Below are 19,192 nucleotides of genomic sequence, written 5' to 3' on the forward strand. Positions count from 1 at the left end.
GCTCAGATCATTCGATTTCAAAGGTAAAATCTAATTCATTTAGATTTGCCTGGGGTGGTTGGCACATTTTCCATAAGCCACATTTATACAAGACACCCTTTTCTTTACAACCCACTGTCTTGGCTGGTGACTATTGGAGTGGTTTTCAAAAACCCGTGAAATACTATTCAGTTTATTTAATGCACTGTAATGTCTTTGTTCTCTTTTGTTTGAATTAATTATTACACTTTAACAATTACATTATGTTGCACGGGATTTTGAAAACCACTTTTTTCCATAGTTTCTCAATTTGTTTTATAAGAGAAAAGAAACAAACACCAAATTGCGTGTAGTATTATTTTATTAAACAAAAGATATTATGTAATTGTTGACGATACAACTATTTTTTAGATTATTCCACGCTGCAGCCCTAGTTACATACAGTATATAGAAAATTATATTAGCGAGTTTGCAGCGACTCGAGGTATGAGGTTAAATCCGAAAAAGTGTAAAGAGATGCGTATCAACTTCTTGGAATATCAATGTAACTCTTTGCAACCCCTGGTGATCCGGAGTTATATAGTTGAACAAGTGGAGAATTACAAGCTTCTTGGTGTATTTATTAGTTCAGATCTCTCCTGGAACAAGCATGTGGAGTATGTAATAAAGAAGGCAAATAAGAGGTTATATTCTTTCCGGGTCCTCAGGAAGGCTGGTGTCGCACCGGTGGAGCTGGTTCAGATCTACTGTAACCTTGTACGTTCTGTAATGGAGTATGCTGCACCGGTGTGGGCCGCCTTTCCTGATTACCAAGGCGGGCTTGCTGGAAACAATCCAAAAAAGATCTCTAAGAGTAATTTTTTCATTACATGAATACAACGTTAGCCTGTAGCTGTGCGGGCATAGAGTCTTTGACTAACCGCCGCGAGACTATATCGGCTGCATTTGTTACTAGGCCTAAAGGTATCAAACTCCTCAGCGATGTTATTCCAAGGGGAGTACCAATAAGCCATGGATACTCCCTTAGATCAGGGCCGCAGCGCACCCAAATGCCCAAAGAACTCACAGATAGAAACAACAAGCTTGCGACTGTACGATACGCATAATCAAGCTATATTGTCAATACTGTAAGAGTGTTTCTGACCACCACTGTAATTCAGTCTGTACTGTCAAGTGGTCAATAAACAATCATCATCATCATCATCATCATCATCATCATCATCATCATCATCATCATCATCATCATCATCATCATCATCATCATCATCATCATCATCATCATCATCATCATCATCATCATCATCATCATCATCATTATTATTATTATTATTATTATTATTATTATTATTATTATTATTATTATTATTATTATTATTGAAGGTCTGATAACCATAACAGGCAATGTGATTAGCTGTGGAGGGGATGTGCAGTCATAGATATTATGCAAAATAAGTATGTTTTCTATAAAGGCTGCTTTTGGTGGTTCTTGGGAGGGCACACACCCTGTCACGCCACCCCTAGCTGAATGCCTTGCCCAGTAAGCTACTGAAGGCTACTACAGGCTACTATAGGCATTGGCCAATAAAATAGCTATTGAAATAATTACTGTACATGTGTTAAAATATCGCGATCTCTCCTGCTTCTCCCTTACAATAGATTCTGTACTATCAATCAATGGCTGTCGTTTTTTCTAACTGGTCTAAAAGAGCCTAGGGCGAGTGCGCGGGAGATGTGTGATATTCTAAAACGTTAGGGACTAGGCACCATTTCCAAAATGGCTGCCAGCAAAATCGTAGTAAACACGAATTCCTGCAAGTTTAAGTAGAAATTCTCGACTGACAAAGGTCTAGAGCGATAAAAAGGGGAAAAACTGATTGAGGCGGGACTCCCAAATATGGTATGTAATGCCTAATAAGGAAATTACCGAACGAGCTAGAAAAACCGACAGTTTTTAAAGCAAGATTGACTGATATCGGTAAGGGGGCTCTTTGGGGTAAAAGGGGTAGGGGTGACCGTCGGAGAACCCGAAAAAAATACCCTAAAATACTACGGTACTAAGAAATCACAACCCCCCAAAATACCTTACAAAAAAAACCCTACAAATACCAATAAAAAAACGACTTACAAGGGGAAGAAGCGAAGCAAAGTCGCGGAATTCGCGCAACGATGGGTTGACCCAGGTTCCCTCCTGATCTCAGGATCTGGCTATTCACTGGACTGACGCAGACATTTAGCGAATTGAGTGGCCCCGTTTTGTATTTCAGTTTTGCCAAACCTCGGATTTCAAACCCTAAAAAATACGACGGTCACCCCTACCCTCAATTTATAGGGAGGACCCCCCACCCCCCGAGACTAAAGTACACTGCAGTATTTCCCAAGAATCTGTGCGTCTCCTCCATGGCTATGTTTGCCTTGGTGGTTTAAAATCATGCGGCAATCAATTTTGTCTTATTTCTGGTCCAATATCTGCAATCGTAGTCGTTCTGGACAAAAGAATCTTTGTACATCAGTGAAATTTAGAAATTTCCGCCAGATTTTCCGCTTCAAAGCACTCTGCCTCGTTTCCATGTTTTACCCGAAAAATGTATACATTTGCGCTGTCGCCTAACCCCCCCTTTTCCTTCTTTTCAAAAATACAAATCCGGTTTGTGTATCTAATAACAACCGACGATCGCAAATGGAATAGATTCCACAGAAAGCTTTCTAATTTTATACGGAACTAAGGGACGAGGTCATAACAATTGGCCAAGCTAGGGACCTGATTTAGGGGGGTGGGGTATGACCCGCCGCCACCCACCATTTTGGGGATGGGGGGGGGGGGGGGGGTATGGAAGCCCGCCGGTAACCTTACGTCCCGATGAGGCGGGAAGGGGGGGGGGGGGTAGGACAACCTTACGAGACCGACCGATGGTGATGACGGGGGGGGGGGGGGAGGCAGCCCGCCGATTACGACAGATACACCAATTCAGGGAGGGTATGGAGCGCTTCCACTGGCAAATAGATTCCCATTTGAGGCAACTTTCCATGCATAGGGCCTATTCGCACTAAGCAAATGTTTGTTTGTTTTGACAAAAAAAAAAAAACTTTCAACGCTAGCGGGAAACGTGCGAATGCGTTTGTTCGACCAGGACAATTTTCAACGACCTTCAAAGACTACGCTGGCCTGTTCTGGAGGCGGCCAGAACTAGGCAAAACGTTAGGTTTTTTAATTAACACCAAGCTTTACTTGAGCAGAAGTTGTTGTTTTTTATATTCATAGAATGAATTTACTACCAGTAAGGCGATAAGTTGTGCAAAAATATTCCAAGGAAGCATTGTGATCAAACGTAAACAAATTCTGCAACTCGGCTTTTTCGCGTGAGAAATCCGAGTCTAATTTTGAATGACGTTTGGGTCGCGTTCGGCTTTTTGTTTGACCTCTTAGTGCGAATGCGATTTACAAGCCAATCGATCGGCCAGGACAAAATTTGGCTGGCTGTTTGTACCGGGATGACAAACTTTGTCCTCCTAGTGCAATTAGGCCCATAGCCAAGATAAAAATGCACATCTCCACCAGCAACCATATAATTACGAATCGAATAACTTTGATGTTGATACAATGACAATGGCTCAGCATGCCAGTTGCGCTACACGTCAGGAAATTTAATATGCTGTCCAGATAATGGCCTTGCAAATTGCCATGTCATATGTAATTACACCTGAGTTTTATTATTTATAATCACATAAGGTCTAATAAGGTCTAACTGATATAAATGATACTGATTAGTATGATTAACCATAATGCAGGCGAGTAGTATTCTACCAAAGCAGACAAGGCTAGCCTAGCCGGACACTTAACGGTAAAGATCCTGGCTCACTGAAAGGGTGAGAACGAGTTCAGAGCGACTCATGGTGGAATTATTATTTTTATTTTGAGGCAATGCGCGACACGGCCCAAATTACAGATATTTTCATCTGCGCTTCAAGACATCTACTGTAGATTTCCTGTTAAGATTCCCAAAGGACTACTAAAGCGAACACAAATAAAACAGCCTAACAAACATATGCAGTGCAGACCACTCTGCGGCAACTCTTATCGGCATTAAATCGCTTTTGCATTGTGCCAGGCATAATCCGTGGTTTCCTGATAGCAAAAGCTTAATTTCTTTATACTTTACTGCGCTGGCATTCGCAAGGCCCACTTAAATAGAATGATCTGCAAGAAATTACCCTTCACTTTGTGACTGTATTATAATCGATTATCATATATCTACAGTGACTCAAGAAACTTGACTTCGCACTGAACTAGTCACATCCTATTTTCTAAAAGCCAATTGAAGTAAAAGCCAGGAAATCTAAGGCCGCTCCCAGCCTCCTCTCCCCAGGCATCTCTAGGTCTAGGTGCTGGAAAATTCAAAACTAAACAAATAGAGAATCTAAGGGTAGGGGCAAAGAAAGTAGCTGTTATTTACTTATTCACTGTTACTTTTAATTCATCCATATCCAATAGGTGATTCGACCAATTGGATGACCCTTTAGACACGTGAGTAGGCTTTTACATAGGCAAGTCCCCAGAGATATAACTGTGTGGTAAAATACTCACGTGTCCAAATCAGTTTCAAATCATTGCACTTTCTCTGAATCAATTACAAAACAGCGCTATGCTGTTCTTTTGCCGGATCCTTATTTTCTCTTACTATTTGCCATTTCGTGTAATTTCTGATCGACTTTGGATTACACAGTCTTCCTCATTATTTTTGATATTCAGTCTCAGGAGTTTGGCGGTATAAACTGCGACTTCGGAGGCATGTTGTTGTGAACTCAACAGCGCTCGAGGAATGCCTGAATTTATTTCATTTCAACAAAATTTGTTTCATTATCTACTCTGTGTCTACTGTAGTTATCTGGATTCCCAGGAACGAAACATGCATACTTTCGACTTTTCATCTAATCAATGAAGTACTATTTTAGACATTGAGTGCTCTTGAGTATATTTTTAATTCACTGATGGACTAGCTTTGATTCCCTGATGAACATAGACTTTGTGTTTCCACCTCGATTGGTCAAAGCGCCTATTGAAATTGGATGAGTTAATCGTAACAGTAAAACTGGACCACTTCCCTGCTAGCAGAGGCTTCTTATCTCTGTATTTCGCTGGGCTGGAGTTCGCGAGGAAAGGATACGTGGGGCGGGGAGCGTTTTTGCGTGACTCCGACCTCGGGCGGCTGCAAACGAGACTGGACCACGAGCGACGCGTTTTGTTTCCTTCCCCATTATATAAAAATAACAGAGTAGGCAAGACAAGTTACTAGGGACAGTGATGATGGATCCGACCTTATCAAAACAAATCCAACCACCAACGTCCTCAGCTGGGACTGCTTTGGACTTGTCATCACAAGGGAAATGTACACAAAAGCGGCAGAGAATCTATTTGATAAAATGCTTTAGCTGACTTTGACGGGGCTTTCCTGTTTTATTTTATTGAAGGCAAGAATTAAACTTTTAATTTAACTATAAAAGCAGTCTGATCTTTGTTTTGCATTCGTTAATGGCACACGGTGTCGCAACGTGAGTTCGCCGAAGTCCGGTCAATGAATAACTTGACAATTTGTTGGAGAAACGATAATTTTTGTGTTCCTGAGTTGCAACACATAAAAGCCATTGTGATCTCAATCAATTTCCTCTAATCATCTCCGTCTTAAGCAAGTATTTTTGCCTTTGGAGCTGAACTCAAGCTTAGTTTAGCTTAGTTTAACATCAATAATATGACACAAAGGAATATTTATCGTTATATAGCCCTCCGGGATTATATGAAAATTGCTATCTAAAATTTGTACTCAAGGGGTAAGAAACTTTATTTTAGTTAGCTGAGAGACATTATTGACTCATTCTAAGTGAATGAAGATAAAACGTATTTCAGAGCTCTACATTTTATTTTCCGTTTAGAGTGTCATTAGAGCGGTACCCTGGGTACCAGAGGCTCCGAGCTTCGCGGCGTTCGTTCCATACTTGAGAATTAAGCTTTTGTTTTAACAAAACAAATAATCATGGAAAAACTTTGCCAAATTTAGGACACACACCGCATCCGTATAAGAATTGTTGGTTTCACGATGATGACGTTAATCTGTTGGACGTGTATCAAATGGCAAAAGCGCTGTCCAAAGTGTTAATCCTGAATGGCGTTTTTCGCACGTATTTCTTCTGAGGGGATTCCGACCTACCGTTTCAACTTGTAGCTTAATTAACTTTTTAATTGATCAGCAAAGAGTCTAAAGGCCACAACGACTTACACAACCGCGTACTGCAAAAGGAAACTATATACCATGAAACGGTCGCGACCCAAATATACGGATTGTGATTGCCTCGTATAGACAGTGTATCAAGTGAATGTTGCAACAACTGTGTGTGTGTGGGGGGGAGGGGGGGGGGGTTATACAGCCCGCCACCACTGTAGTAGTGGGGGGTGGGTGGGTATCACCCGCCACTAGCAACCTATTTTAAAAGTCGGGTCCCTAGCATGGATGGTTCCTCGTCACCATGTGAGGGGGGGGGGGGGGGGGGGGGGGGGGGGGGGGGGGGGGGGGAGGTGTTCCTACCGCCACTTTGTGGTGGTGTGCGTGTGTGTTGGGGGGGGGGGGGGGGGGGTATCACCCGCCACCCATCAACCTTTTTTTAAAAGTCGGGTGCCTAGTTTGGATAATTGTTTTGACCTCGTCCCTAAAGCCTTTTATTTTGTGCACACCATCCCCGACTGCGACGCTCGGTTTCCCTGCTTCGCTTTATCTACTTTTCTAAAGGCCTTTTAATACCTAATTAAATATTTTAAGAATAGTATTACGTCTTTTACGATTTTTTATCTTGGCTTGCACGGTTTCCAAAGGCGGGCCGGGTTGTGTTTCTAATAACAACCGATTATTGTAATGGAAAAGACACCGTAGAAAGCATTTTTATTTTATACGGAACTAAGCCTTTTTTGTGCACACCATCTCCGACTGCGACGCTCTGTTTTCCACTGCTTCGCTTCATCTACTTTTTTAAAGGCCTTTTAAAAGCATGCAGGTTTACTTATAAATACAACAACGCTTAAATATTCTAAGCATAGTATTACGTCTTTTACGATTTTTTAACTTGGCTTCCACGGTTTCTAAAGGCAGGAGGGCAAGCCTCAAGGTTGATCCACGATCCACCATGAACCTCCATTTACTATACTACTCATATCAACAGATCAAATAAGTGAGACACCATGTGTTCGAGTTTCACATATATGTATTCTGCTGTGCAACGCAGAACTGCTCGCTGTGCTTTCGTGTTTATGAAGCTCTCAGGGAGTGAACATGTAAAATCCTCCCCCCCCCAGTGTAAAAGGCAGATAAATAATCTTACAATTACTAGCAACTGTAACCCATGGCTTACCTAATTCAGAAACACAAAAGAACTCAAAGCCATTAAATGTGCAAAAAGGGGCGTGCAAAATGACTCCTATATAAATGATTTTTTTATTCAATCACATTAATCAACGCCCCCAACTTGTCACATTCCAGTTTACCTGGAGTGGTACAGTCAGAAACGAGTGTAACCGGTTTTCAAGCCATGTCAGTGCTAAAGTGCCGTGTTGATAACATATTCTGCTTTGAAAACCAGCTAAACATGAAACTGGCGTAATTTGATACAGAATACCATTGATGATATATTATTCAAGCTAAACACCCAAAGGAGTCAACAGTCAAGGGGATCGCTGCAGCAGTAACACAAAGAGACGGGACAGACCAACTCTCGCTACGTTTGTGAATAGACGACCTCGAAGCGTAGCTATGAAGACCTTATGGACACTGCTTTTGGCAGTTATGGCTGCTTCATTTTGTGCCGAAGGTGGGTAAGAACGTTGTCAATCTGTCGTTGAGACGCACCGCTTAAAGATCCGATGAAGAAATAAGTTTGGCGAGATTAAGAAACTCTAGGGTCGTACACGTCTATTGTCTTCATTGCTAGGCACAAATTCTAGAAGAACTGTTTGGGTGCTTAACCCACGTACTTTTTATACGACTTGCGTTCCGCTTGCTCCTATTTGTAAACGGCGGTAGCCAGACACGTGTACACAACGTATTTATCCACAAAGCACTTTTATGGTTTATTATTTCATGATGTAATCTTATTTCTGTCTTCTGTATCTTCTATGGTCATTATTTCTTGCTATGAAGAACCGTCCACAACCTCTGGCGTGAAACTTTCTGACAGGCATATTTTTTTTTTCATCTGCTAATATCGAGATATATCTATTTGGCTCAAGACCCTTTATCTAGCCACCATCTATACAAAAACAGGTTTCATGGTTCCATTTATTTTTTCAAGTCTGGATTGGAATGTTTTGACAAGAGATCGAGGGTGCGGCAACTTATAATGAGTAAACGTTAACAAAGGACAGATTTGGTTTTCTGAAAAACCTGAGATTTGTCAGTAAGCCGTAATTGGAGCGCTTTTACGGAATGTCAAACGCATTCAGCTGCAAAGGAGGATACGTGTTACAGAACCGGTAGAACTTGACCCCAAGCTCCTAAACAGTTTGTCATTATCCTTGAACATAGAGGGCTGATACGACCGTACGTGAAAAAATATAATTGAACACCATTTGCGGCTGCCAAGCGGATATGACAACTTCCTGAACGAATTCCTTTCATCCGGGGAGTTGTCTCTCGCAACATACTGCTTCATCAAATGCTGCCAGCTTTTAGCACTAAGGAAGTGCTTAGCTAAACCTTTTGATTCAGTCGAACTTCCTGCGGTTTTCCATATCCTGCGGGCTTCAGTAGACTCCAAACCAGCCAAGCAGTCCCGCGTTTGTCCGACGAATCCCAACAGAATCGCGATCACTTTTTTTTTCAGCTAATCAGCGAGAAAAAGCGATAAATACTCGTAATTCAAATGTGTTCGATTTTCGACCATGTTGAGTACCAAGGGAGAACCGAGGGAGGTGCTTATTCAAGTAAATACTGTATTTTAGTTTCTCCTACTTACCCCAAACTGCCTCCAATATCATTTTTATGGCGTCTGCAGCATCCTTTTCACAGTAGTAGCCTTTTTCAACAACTCTAAAACAATAAATAATCAAAGAAATCAACCAAACAGCATACCTGTCAACCTCCTAAAATCTCAAGGCTTGAGAATTTTTTTGGGGAGGGGTGGGGTATATTCATTTTTTTTTTTGGGGGGGGGGGGCTCTCGCGAACAAATCCACTTATAGATCACCACACGAGGGTGTAGATAAATTGAGCTATGCAAGGAAATTATTGCTTTCAATATTATAGAAAATGGGCAAAATGACGATTTCCTATAGAATAATTTTCCGGAAGCGCTAAAAAGCGGGAGATTTGGTGCTCAACGCGGGAGAGGGGGTCCAAAATCGAGTTGAGGTATGACGTATCGTGACAAAGCATAGGCTGACATCATAAAAATGTATGTAAAATAAAAGCAGGATTTTGGCCCGATGCCATTATGCCGTGTCGTATCACCGGTAACCCAGGCAATGGTTTTAAAGCTTCTTCATAGCTACGATTTTGGGGGGTTTTCTTAACGGAATTTATGACTTCTCTACCCCTACTAAGGAAAGAGACAAGGTTGGAGGCGCTATTTTCGGTAGCACTCAAATACCGTCGCAATTTGCGAGGAAAATACAACAAACGAAATATTTTTATCTCGCACACCTATGCCAGGGTACACTTATATTCGATATGTGGCAAAACATCCGAGTTAAATCATTTTCCCTGGCCGTTAGCCATTTTTTAAAACGACTAAGCAGCCATTTGAATCCTTGACAGACGCCGTTGGACAATTAGGTACGCTCGGCTGAACACGGAGCGAAGCAAACAAATTATTACACGAGGCTGTCACAACACTGCGAGTTGCGATATTTTGCTTTTTAAACGTCAGTATTGCGGGAAAAAGAATATATTGTGGTGTTGCGGTGTTAATTAGTCCTGCGGTGCCCAGGGTTTTCCCTTGGTACGGGATGATCTAGATCTAAGAAACCTGGAAATGCCAGTGTCGCGCATGCTCTTCAAAACTCGTCCGTCTGTGCGGTATGCGATATTTCCGATTTATTTTCTGTGGCATTGCGGTATCTTCGAAAATTTTGCGCTGTATTGCGGTAATTAGCCCCATGCCCCCCCTCTCCGTGTCGCGGTGAGGAGCCCCCAGCTTTTCACCGATCAATATTGAGAAAGATTTTCTGTTTTATTTTGAAGCATTAGCTCAAGTGGTCCCACCCCCCTCCCCTTATTCCTCTGACCCCAGCTTTTCGACAATCAATATTGAGAAAGATTTTCTGTTTGACTTTGAAGAATTAGCTCAAGTCTTCTAGCCCCCCTCCCCTTATTCCTCTGACCCCAGCTTTTCGACGATCAATGTTGAGAAATATTTTCTGTTTGACTTTGAAGAATTAGCTCAAGTCTTCTAGCCCCCCTCCCCTTATTCCTCTGACCCCAGCTTTTCGACAATCAATATTGAGAAAGATTTTCTGTTTGATTTTGAAGCATTAGTTCAAGTGGTCCCACCCCCTACCCTTATTCCTCTGACCCCAGCTTTTCGACAATCAATATTGAGAAAGATTTTCTGTTTGATTTTAAAGCATTGCCCCAAGTGGACAAATGTGTAAGACCATGCCCAGCAATCAACGACCCCGTGTGCGGAACAGACGGCAAGACTTACGGCAATGAATGCATGCTTGGGGCAGCGACATGTCACAGCAACGGCACAATCACGTTGGCATACCCTGGAGAATGTGGTAAGCAAATTATTGCGGGAGGGCATATCAATCAATGGAAACCGTTTTTGGTCTAAAATAGCCTGGGGCTAACGTGCGGGAAACCTGGTGATGTTCTTTTAAGACTCTAGGGCTTGGGCCTATTTCAAAATGGCGGCCTGTAAAATTGTTGTAAACACGAATTCCTGCAAGTTTAAGTGGAAATTCGTGAGGTTTAGAGTTTTAGAGCGACAAAAAAAAAGCGAAAAAATTATTCCAAATATTATGTTATGTCCTAATAAGAAATTGACCGAGCGAGCTAGAAGCATTACAGTTTTCAAAACAAAATTAAATGATATGGGAGGGACCGCAATCACATGACGGGATACGTCCTGCCGCTATGTAAGATTCGTGTTTGACTAATCTTTAATTTTCTAAAGACGTGCCACCAAATTCATTCTTTGATTGCCTGTTTTAACCAATATCTCCTATGAAATAAGACTTGTATCTGTAAATCTACTTCCTGATTTTGCTACCGGGGGGAGTTACTTGATTAGGTTGGTTATGCTTTTTCAAAACCACGCTTAATATGATTTGATTACGGGCCCGATCATCCCTAACATAACCCTGCGCGCAGGGGTTACTGGGATACTTGAGGTATTGCATGTGCATTTGTTTGAGCCCCTGTGTTGTGACATGTATAACAAAAAAGTTTTTTTTTCTACCATGAAAAAAACATTTAGTTATAACAAAAGCATATGTAAAAATATGTAAATAGCATATAATTGAACTCTGCCAAAAGCATTTCTTACCTCCAAGACCACTTACAAGCCTGGGTACTGTGCAATTTAGAATATGGTATGGACGACCTAGTATGTTGAGACGCCTTGAAAAACTACTGAACGAGAACTGTAAAAGAGAAGTAAATTCTGGTACCAGCATTTAGTCCTCCGTCTTCACTCGACGTAGAAATCTCCACATATACTAATCACTTTACCAGACCTAGTAGTCCGTGGGCCAGAAAGTGAAACCCTCCCCCCCCCCCCCCCACCCCCGCTTAAAAAAGCTCAGGGTGTGGCCGTCAGCGTGGTTGTTTATTCCACAGGGTACCAACGTCAAAAAGTAGACCAAACATTACATTCTTGCATCTAAAGGTCTATTTTATTTAATTTAGTGAAAAATCGGCTAAAAAAGAGCCTGGGGAGGTTTTTGGGGTACCACAAGGTACCCACACTCTCAAATTTGGAAAACAATTAAAACGGCTTTGGCATTAAAAAAAAACACATGAAACGTTGTATTTTATAAATTTCAATCCATTCGGTTTCAAAGAGTTAAAATCTGAAAGCTATTGACGTGGGAAATATCACCATTGAGCTGCATTGCATTCCAAGAAAGGCACAACAGAGCATGGCTTTTATTACCGTATCCCATGTAAACACTGGCACTGTGGGTGGTAGCTACTACAAAGTGCTGTCAAGTATGGTTTTTTGTGTCCTCTGGTTTCGAATTTCTAGAAGGTAGTGAATGATTGGATCTCTGTTTAGTGTCCCTTATCCGAGAAGACCAAAAGAACACAGACAAAAAGATCTTTATAACTGCGTAGGATATCAAGGATCCTAAATACATGAAATTTTAAAATACCTGGAGCCCCGAGCCAGAATTTGAGTGTTGATCATACTGCAGTGGCCTTGAGAGACCAGGGAACTAAAACAAGACCACCCGCGATTTAGTTTCTTCCCAATTTCTTGCTTGAATAAGCAGATGGAATGGATTCTTTGAGTCTTTTTTTAAAGGAAATAGCATGAAATAAGACGAATAAATGATCTACACTTTTTCACCTTCAGGGTCTCGTCCGGACAAGTGCGCGCCAATATGCAACAAGATGTACCAACCAGTTTGCGGGTCGGACAACGTCACGTACAGCAACCCCTGCATGCTGAGATCGGCCACGTGCAAGAGTAACGGCACCATCACCATGAAGCACCGCGGGAAATGTGGTAAATGGCGGTTTTTGTTGTTTTCTTGGTACCCTACGCAACCAAGGCTGGGTTTATATTTATTTTCTCCTCTCTCTCTCGGGATCGGAATTGAAAAAGGATTGTTTTTTGAAAACTATCAATTTCAACATTGCTGCCCTGCACCGCCCCCTCCCCCTCTCCCCTCTCAACTAGCTCTGTAGTGCGTTGGATTGGTCTTATTGGTGGTCTCTCTTTGATTGCCTCTTGTACTGTATGCCATTACTTTATCCATACACATTTTGTTTGTTTAACTTTATCCCCTTTAGGCTCGAGCCAATCTTGCGAACAAAAAAAATGCAAGGGAACCAAAGTGTGCAAGATGATTGGCAATAAACCGAGATGTATGCGTCCTCCCCAGACAGCCTGCAGCAAAGTCCGGTGCAGAGGTAAGATTGGCATATACACTTAAATTTATAACACAATTAAGTCCAATGGTGTGTATTGAAGAAAGAGGTAAAACAATGTGCGGGGATAATGTATCAAGATAGCAGGATTCTAGCAGTTTCCGATAAACATAATGATCCCATACATAACACAGAGTCTTAAAAACAAGGCTAACCACAATGAATTGTGAGGTTTAGCGTAACAGGGAATAGAATCTAGAAATGTATGGTAGGCGTATGCCTGCGTTTCTTCTCTAGTCACGTGCAAGCGCGTGACGCATTGCGTGTTGTATTGCGTGACATCAATTTTTACGTTTTTTACAGGAAATAGCATCTGCAAAGTGGCTGGCGGACGCGCGCGCTGCGTTCCTCTTCGAGCCACGTGTAAGCAGCTTAAGTGCAGACCAAACCAGGAGTGCAAAGTGTTCTTCCAGAGAGCCAGATGTGTTCTCAAGAGGAAAACATGCGAAGAGATGAAATGCAGGTGTGATAGATCAATACATAAAGATAGCTAACCCCCTGTACCTCGCAGCCTCTTTTGTGCAATATAGAACATGCGGTATTGGTCTTACTTAAGATTCATTTCGCCATTTTTCTGGATACCCGAGCTATCGGAGTACGTGCTCTAGGGTCCAGTGTTTTTCTTCTTCGGCCGCGAAAGTCAAGTCATTTAGGCCCACAAAAAGCGCTGGGTCTCTAAACATGAAATAAGTCCTCTTTCGACTAAAAAAACGTTTATTTGATATCCTGATGGAATCGTAACTATTAATAAAGCCAATGGCCACGAAAGCAATACCAAGCAGGGAACCAATCTGTTCTCATTATTAAATATTAAGTGGTCGCTTCTTAAACGGGCTAAGCAAAAGGTGCGGAGTTATCGGGGTGAAATACATAGACGAATACTTCAAGGGAAACAAAGCAATCTCTTTTTAGTCAACGTGTCCAGTTATGTCAATAAAAGCCATCAATCGTATTTCACGTGGTCTAACGGGGTATAATGGAATTTAATGTGTCTTAACGGGGCCTATCGTGAGCAGTTGGGAATTTATAACTTTTATACAATCCGTTATCAAGAAGGTGGGCATACACCTATTTCAATTAAGGAATCAATGTACGTAACCCGCAATGGTTTATGGGTAACGTGGTGTATGCGAGTGCTTGAAAATTAAATTGGTTCTGATATAAATATTTCATAGGCCACCCCTGATATGTCAATCACGCGGTGGGCGGGCCCGGTGTGTCAGACCAAGACCCAATAGGTGCGGCTTGTTGCGTTGCCGAAGAACTCAAGTTTGCCAGATGGGAAACGGCAAGCCTCGTTGTGTCTCTCGTACAAAATCTTGCGAAACCACAAAATGCAACCCTCCCAAGACGTGCAGGATGGTACGTGGCCAGCCAAGATGTATCCGTGAAAAAGGTACTGTCCACCAAAAACTGGTGCTTGACTCATTCTTCTGGCTAACGAATGCCTATTGGGGCGTTTTGATCGATTGAAGTCGAGTGAAGTGTTGAAAGAGGTCAGAAGAGTAGTGAGGATTTGCCTTCCGTGCAAGAGAGAGGGACCTAGTGCGCATGCGTTGTTATAAGAAGTTTTCAAGTTGACCATTATATTTGCACGTAATTATATTTTCAATGATAACAAAAGCAAAGTAGTGGCTGATCGTCATTCTTTCATTTCTCCAGAAACATGTGCCAATAAGACTTGCACCAGCCCTCCGAACTCCATTTGTCAGATGGTGAAAAAAAAAGCGAAGTGCGTTTGCCCTCAAATCTGTACCATGGAGTACTCTCCGAGGTGTGGCTCGGACGGGAAGATCTACAGCAACCCGTGTCAGCTAAGAGTGGCCGCTTGTAATCAGAACAAACAGATCACGGAGGTGTCCATGGACCAGTGCAAACAAGGTAGTGAGTGTGTATCGTTGTTGCTACCGACAGAGCAAAAAAAATGGCATGGAATTTTCCAATTCTCAATATATAAGCTCAAGATCCCGCATACCAGTAGTTCCTCTGACCAAAAGCTTAATTCCAAATTTTAAAGAAATTTAGAAGATATAAGATTTAGATATTAGCGAGCAAAGTTGGCTTGATTTCTGATCAGAGCCCGACTTCTCACTAAAAACGAGGAGAATTCATACTTTGGTCATTTGAAAATTGCACTTCAAGCCTCATATCTCGAAGACGAATCCATTAGAAAAAAAAGACTTTGATATGTTGGTTTACATAAGATAAGTGACTGTACCGTGACCGTACCATGACCGTACCATGACGTTGTACCATGACTGTACCGTGACTGTACCGTGACCGTACCATGACCGTACCATGACGTTGTACCGTGACCATACCGTGACTGTACCGTGACCGTACCATGACCGTACCATGACGTTGTACCGTGACCATACCGTGACTGTACCGTGACCGTACCATGACGTTGTACCGTGACTGTACCGTGACCGTACCATGACCGTACCATGACCGTACCATGACCGTACCATGACGTTGTACCGTGACTGTACCGTGACTGTACCGTGACCGTACCATGACCGTACCATGACCGTACCATGACGTTGTACCGTGACCATACCGTGACCGTACCGTGACCGTACCATGACGTTGTACCGTGACGTTGTACCGTGACTGTACCGTGACTGTACCATGACCGTACCATGACCGTAACTTCACCATAACATATAATGACCGTACCCTGACCATATTTCAATGCTTGCTCTCCACTAACCAATTTCTTTTATTACTTATTTCAGGCTGATCCTCTTCATTGAACACGGATAAGTCGTAGCAAGCATTACTTTTTGCCGTTTTTATATGTATAACAAACCAATCAATGTTGCTGGAATAAGTACGTGAACACTGTGACCTGATTGGCTGGTTTGTTATAAATTTGTCTTATAGTGTAATCTGATTGGTCCAGGATCTGTATCATGGTTTTGTTGTAACATTACATTGAACTACTTTAGACGCAGTTTTTGGCTTGTCATTTAATTTATATAAAATTAGTGTCCCCATCCCTCCCCCGGACCTGTTCACATTATGATCTGAATGGGTCTATAGCACAATGGCTGAGTTGTTGGCACGGCACTCTGGCACTCCGCTGTCCAACCCGCCCATCCCGCCGTCCGTATTCGGCCGTTTGCACTTCCAGGTGTTAAAAAAATTTTAGTGTTATTTATATTTTCATGTATTATTTCTATACTTGAATACTGATCCGCAGATGCCATACTTACAACAAATCCTGAAGAAAATTGATGTGCCTTTATTGCATCGTCGCAAATGTTTAAAATGTTTTCTCTCTTTCCTAACAAACCACTCTTCGGCCACACGTTGGGCTTCCTGTGCCAGAGCAGGGACGTGAATGACTGGTATGGATTTTTCACTGTCTGGCTTGTTAACACATTGACCCCTCAACCGGCCTGTACCGGCTTTGAGAAGAACCCACAACCCAAAAAATTCATTAATGCAAAATAAATACAACGAGATGAAGATACTCAGGCATCAGTCTAAGGTATAAATGGTCTTGAAGATATGCATCCAACCAAGGTGTTGGCTACTACTCTTAAGCCAAATAATAGCACAGGTTCTTTGACAAATTTTAAATCGAACAAGGAAAACGCTCAAAATACCACACAAGGGAGAGAGATCAGCAAACACAGCTCAAGACACAAATAGATACCTTTATTCTGATCCTCCAGGTTCATTTTCATGGCCTCAAAACACAATGTCCACTCCTTGAAGGCTTGTAAAACCACTTAGATGCCTTTACGGATTGCAAAGAATTCTGGGAGATCCAGGGAAAAAAATCACGAGGGGAAGGCCAGTCAACACTTCTCTCCCCAAAGTCAGATGGTTTTTTATAAGTCTTTTCACCCCAAAGCCAAACAAATCAATTCCAGGTCATACAGACCCAGAATAGCAGTGTAAACAATTTTGGAATCAATTTGGTTTCAGAAAAGACAGCATTTAGGAGAGCTGTGGTGATTCATTAGAAAATTATTTTCTCATCCGGGCAAAGCCAAACAAGAAAAAATCATCATGAATCCACCTTTGCTTGCAAATATCCATAAGCAAAGCACTCATTTATGCCCCAACAGACTTCATGATGTCCTGAGACACTCTCCTAATATGCTCATAGCTGTATTTTTGATGAAAAATACAAGCAACCATCACCTTGTGCTCGCTTCAGTACAACCACGAGGGATTAAAAGGAGGGACCGCAAAGCACTGTTGGAAAGCTTGGATACCGCTGACTAGATGCAGCTGTGTTTGACTTTGACGGGCTGTATAAAACTCAGAATAGGTGGGGAGGTATCTGTTTTCAGTCTGTTTTTTGAAAATTCCGCTCAAAAATAGCCAGGAGTCAATGGGTTAAGCTCCGGTATCCAGCTTGCCTCCAGTCCCTCGGGAAATGATTCTTTAGGGGCTGCATATCACACCCTGCTTATACTGAAAATAAATGGAAAATATTTTGACATAAGGAGATTCGATACAGTTTGAGGGGACTTGGGACTTTCATAAAAATGAGAATAACCCGCGCCGCGCCCCCAGCCCGTTTTCCGTAGTTTTCTTAGACCCCCAACGGCTAGGGTATACCGTCTGGGGGCCTCGTGGGAGAGGGGTGTGTTATAGGGGTCGCTTAAAGCATTTGCTTTAAGGGGATGGCGGCGCGTGCCCGTTTTCGGTAGTATTAAGGGAAGCAAGGGGGGAGCCTAAAACGATAACAGGGTGGCTGGCCCCCCTTGTGTGGTAACATGTGGGAACCTTGCAATTAGACACTCGTCTGTCCTATAGTATACCGAGCATTCAAGAATGAAGTGGGGAAAAGATTACTGCGGGTGGCTAAAGGTCGGCCATGCAAACACGTGTGGCCAGAGGTGCATGGACACCTACTGCAAGGTGCACCTCCAAAGGCTCCGTAAGGGCGGCCCACTCCCCGTGCCGTGCAAGATCTGCGGCATAGGGACGCAGTCGAAGACGCAGTTGTGTCGCCCCTGCGGAGCGGATCGTGTAGGGCAGAGGATGCGCAACACCGAAAGGCGCGCTCGGAAACAGTTTGCACTCGTCCTGTCTGATATCGTAGCCCGCGATACGGACAATTAGAGACTGGGTGGCACAGGGTATACCCAAACATGGACGCTTACATAGAGGAGATTCTTAATAGCATGCCTGACAAAGAGGCGCCCGCCGTACTAGCAGGGCTGGTCCAGAACATCCTGGACGAGGACATCCTGGAAGGATGTCAAGCACAAGCTCCTTATGCCGCTCGTTCCGGCAAAAGCGCGTCGGCGAGAGGCTGACAAAGAGGCCGCGAAGCAGAAGCCGTGGCGCGAGTTCGACCCGCTTCTAAAGCAAAAGGGCTCAGGGGACTTAGCCCCCGAAAAGAACTATTGTCTCTTCGTCGGCGGCGCTCATCTTCGGTTCCCAAGCGTGGATGTCACTCTTTGGGGCCAAGAACATGAAACTGGCGTCATCTGATACAGAATATCATTGATGATATATGTAGCCTGCGTGCATCCGGTTTCACAATTCTTATTACTGGGATACCTGTGGTAGCCCAGTTATAAAATGCAACTGTTTTTTTTTTATTTTTCGTCGTGGATCCTAACAACGTGCATTATTTCGCAATGCCTAGTTACCAGAATCCTTTCGCATAATTTAAAACTGTGTCATGGCCGCCATCTTGAATTTGAAGTTCCAGCCCTCAGATCCATGTTATTTGTGGAGTTGAAGGCCCGGTTCGCGATTTGATTACTGTATATTTTACCATAGCCTCAATTTCTACCAAGTTATTGTGGAATTTATCTCAGCTTGGATTGATTAATAATAATAATAATAATAATAATAATAATAATAATAATAATAATAATAATAATAATAATAATAATAATAATAATATATTTTATTTTTTACCACAAGATGAAATTACAATACAAAACTAAATACTTTAATACAAATCGGTTGAGATATGATATAATATCTTGGAATTTAAGGATTTTTTTAAATAGTGGAGAGGTATGCTCAGTAAACGAAGAAAAAGTGATAAGACGGATTGTTCTTTTTTGTAGTCTAAATAAAGGCATTGTTGTGGT

At 42.4% G+C, this 19,192-nt stretch overlaps 1 protein-coding gene and 1 long non-coding RNA gene across 2 annotated transcripts; one reads left to right on the plus strand and one right to left on the minus strand.

Moving 5' to 3' along the window:
- Positions 1-322: 322 nt before the first annotated feature.
- Positions 323-9,088, minus strand: LOC116619214. Its single transcript, XR_004296578.2, has 2 exons — positions 8,971-9,088; positions 323-802 (listed from the first exon to the last, which is right to left on the minus strand). It is a non-coding gene; the product is annotated as an uncharacterized LOC116619214 (long non-coding RNA).
- On the plus strand, positions 7,621-16,065 carry LOC5514181 (agrin). The gene is made up of 8 exons (XM_032383755.2): positions 7,621-7,827; positions 10,580-10,735; positions 12,538-12,690; positions 12,978-13,097; positions 13,419-13,578; positions 14,291-14,511; positions 14,778-14,996; positions 15,854-16,065. The coding sequence occupies exons 1-8, from the start codon at positions 7,770-7,772 to the stop codon at positions 15,856-15,858; spliced, it is 1,092 nt and encodes a 363-aa protein (XP_032239646.2). The 5' UTR covers positions 7,621-7,769; the 3' UTR covers positions 15,859-16,065.
- Positions 16,066-19,192: the final 3,127 nt, after the last annotated feature.

The sequence above is a fragment of the Nematostella vectensis genome, chromosome 5 (assembly GCF_932526225.1).
Source record: "Nematostella vectensis chromosome 5, jaNemVect1.1, whole genome shotgun sequence".
NCBI classification, from domain to species: domain Eukaryota; kingdom Metazoa; phylum Cnidaria; class Anthozoa; order Actiniaria; family Edwardsiidae; genus Nematostella; species Nematostella vectensis.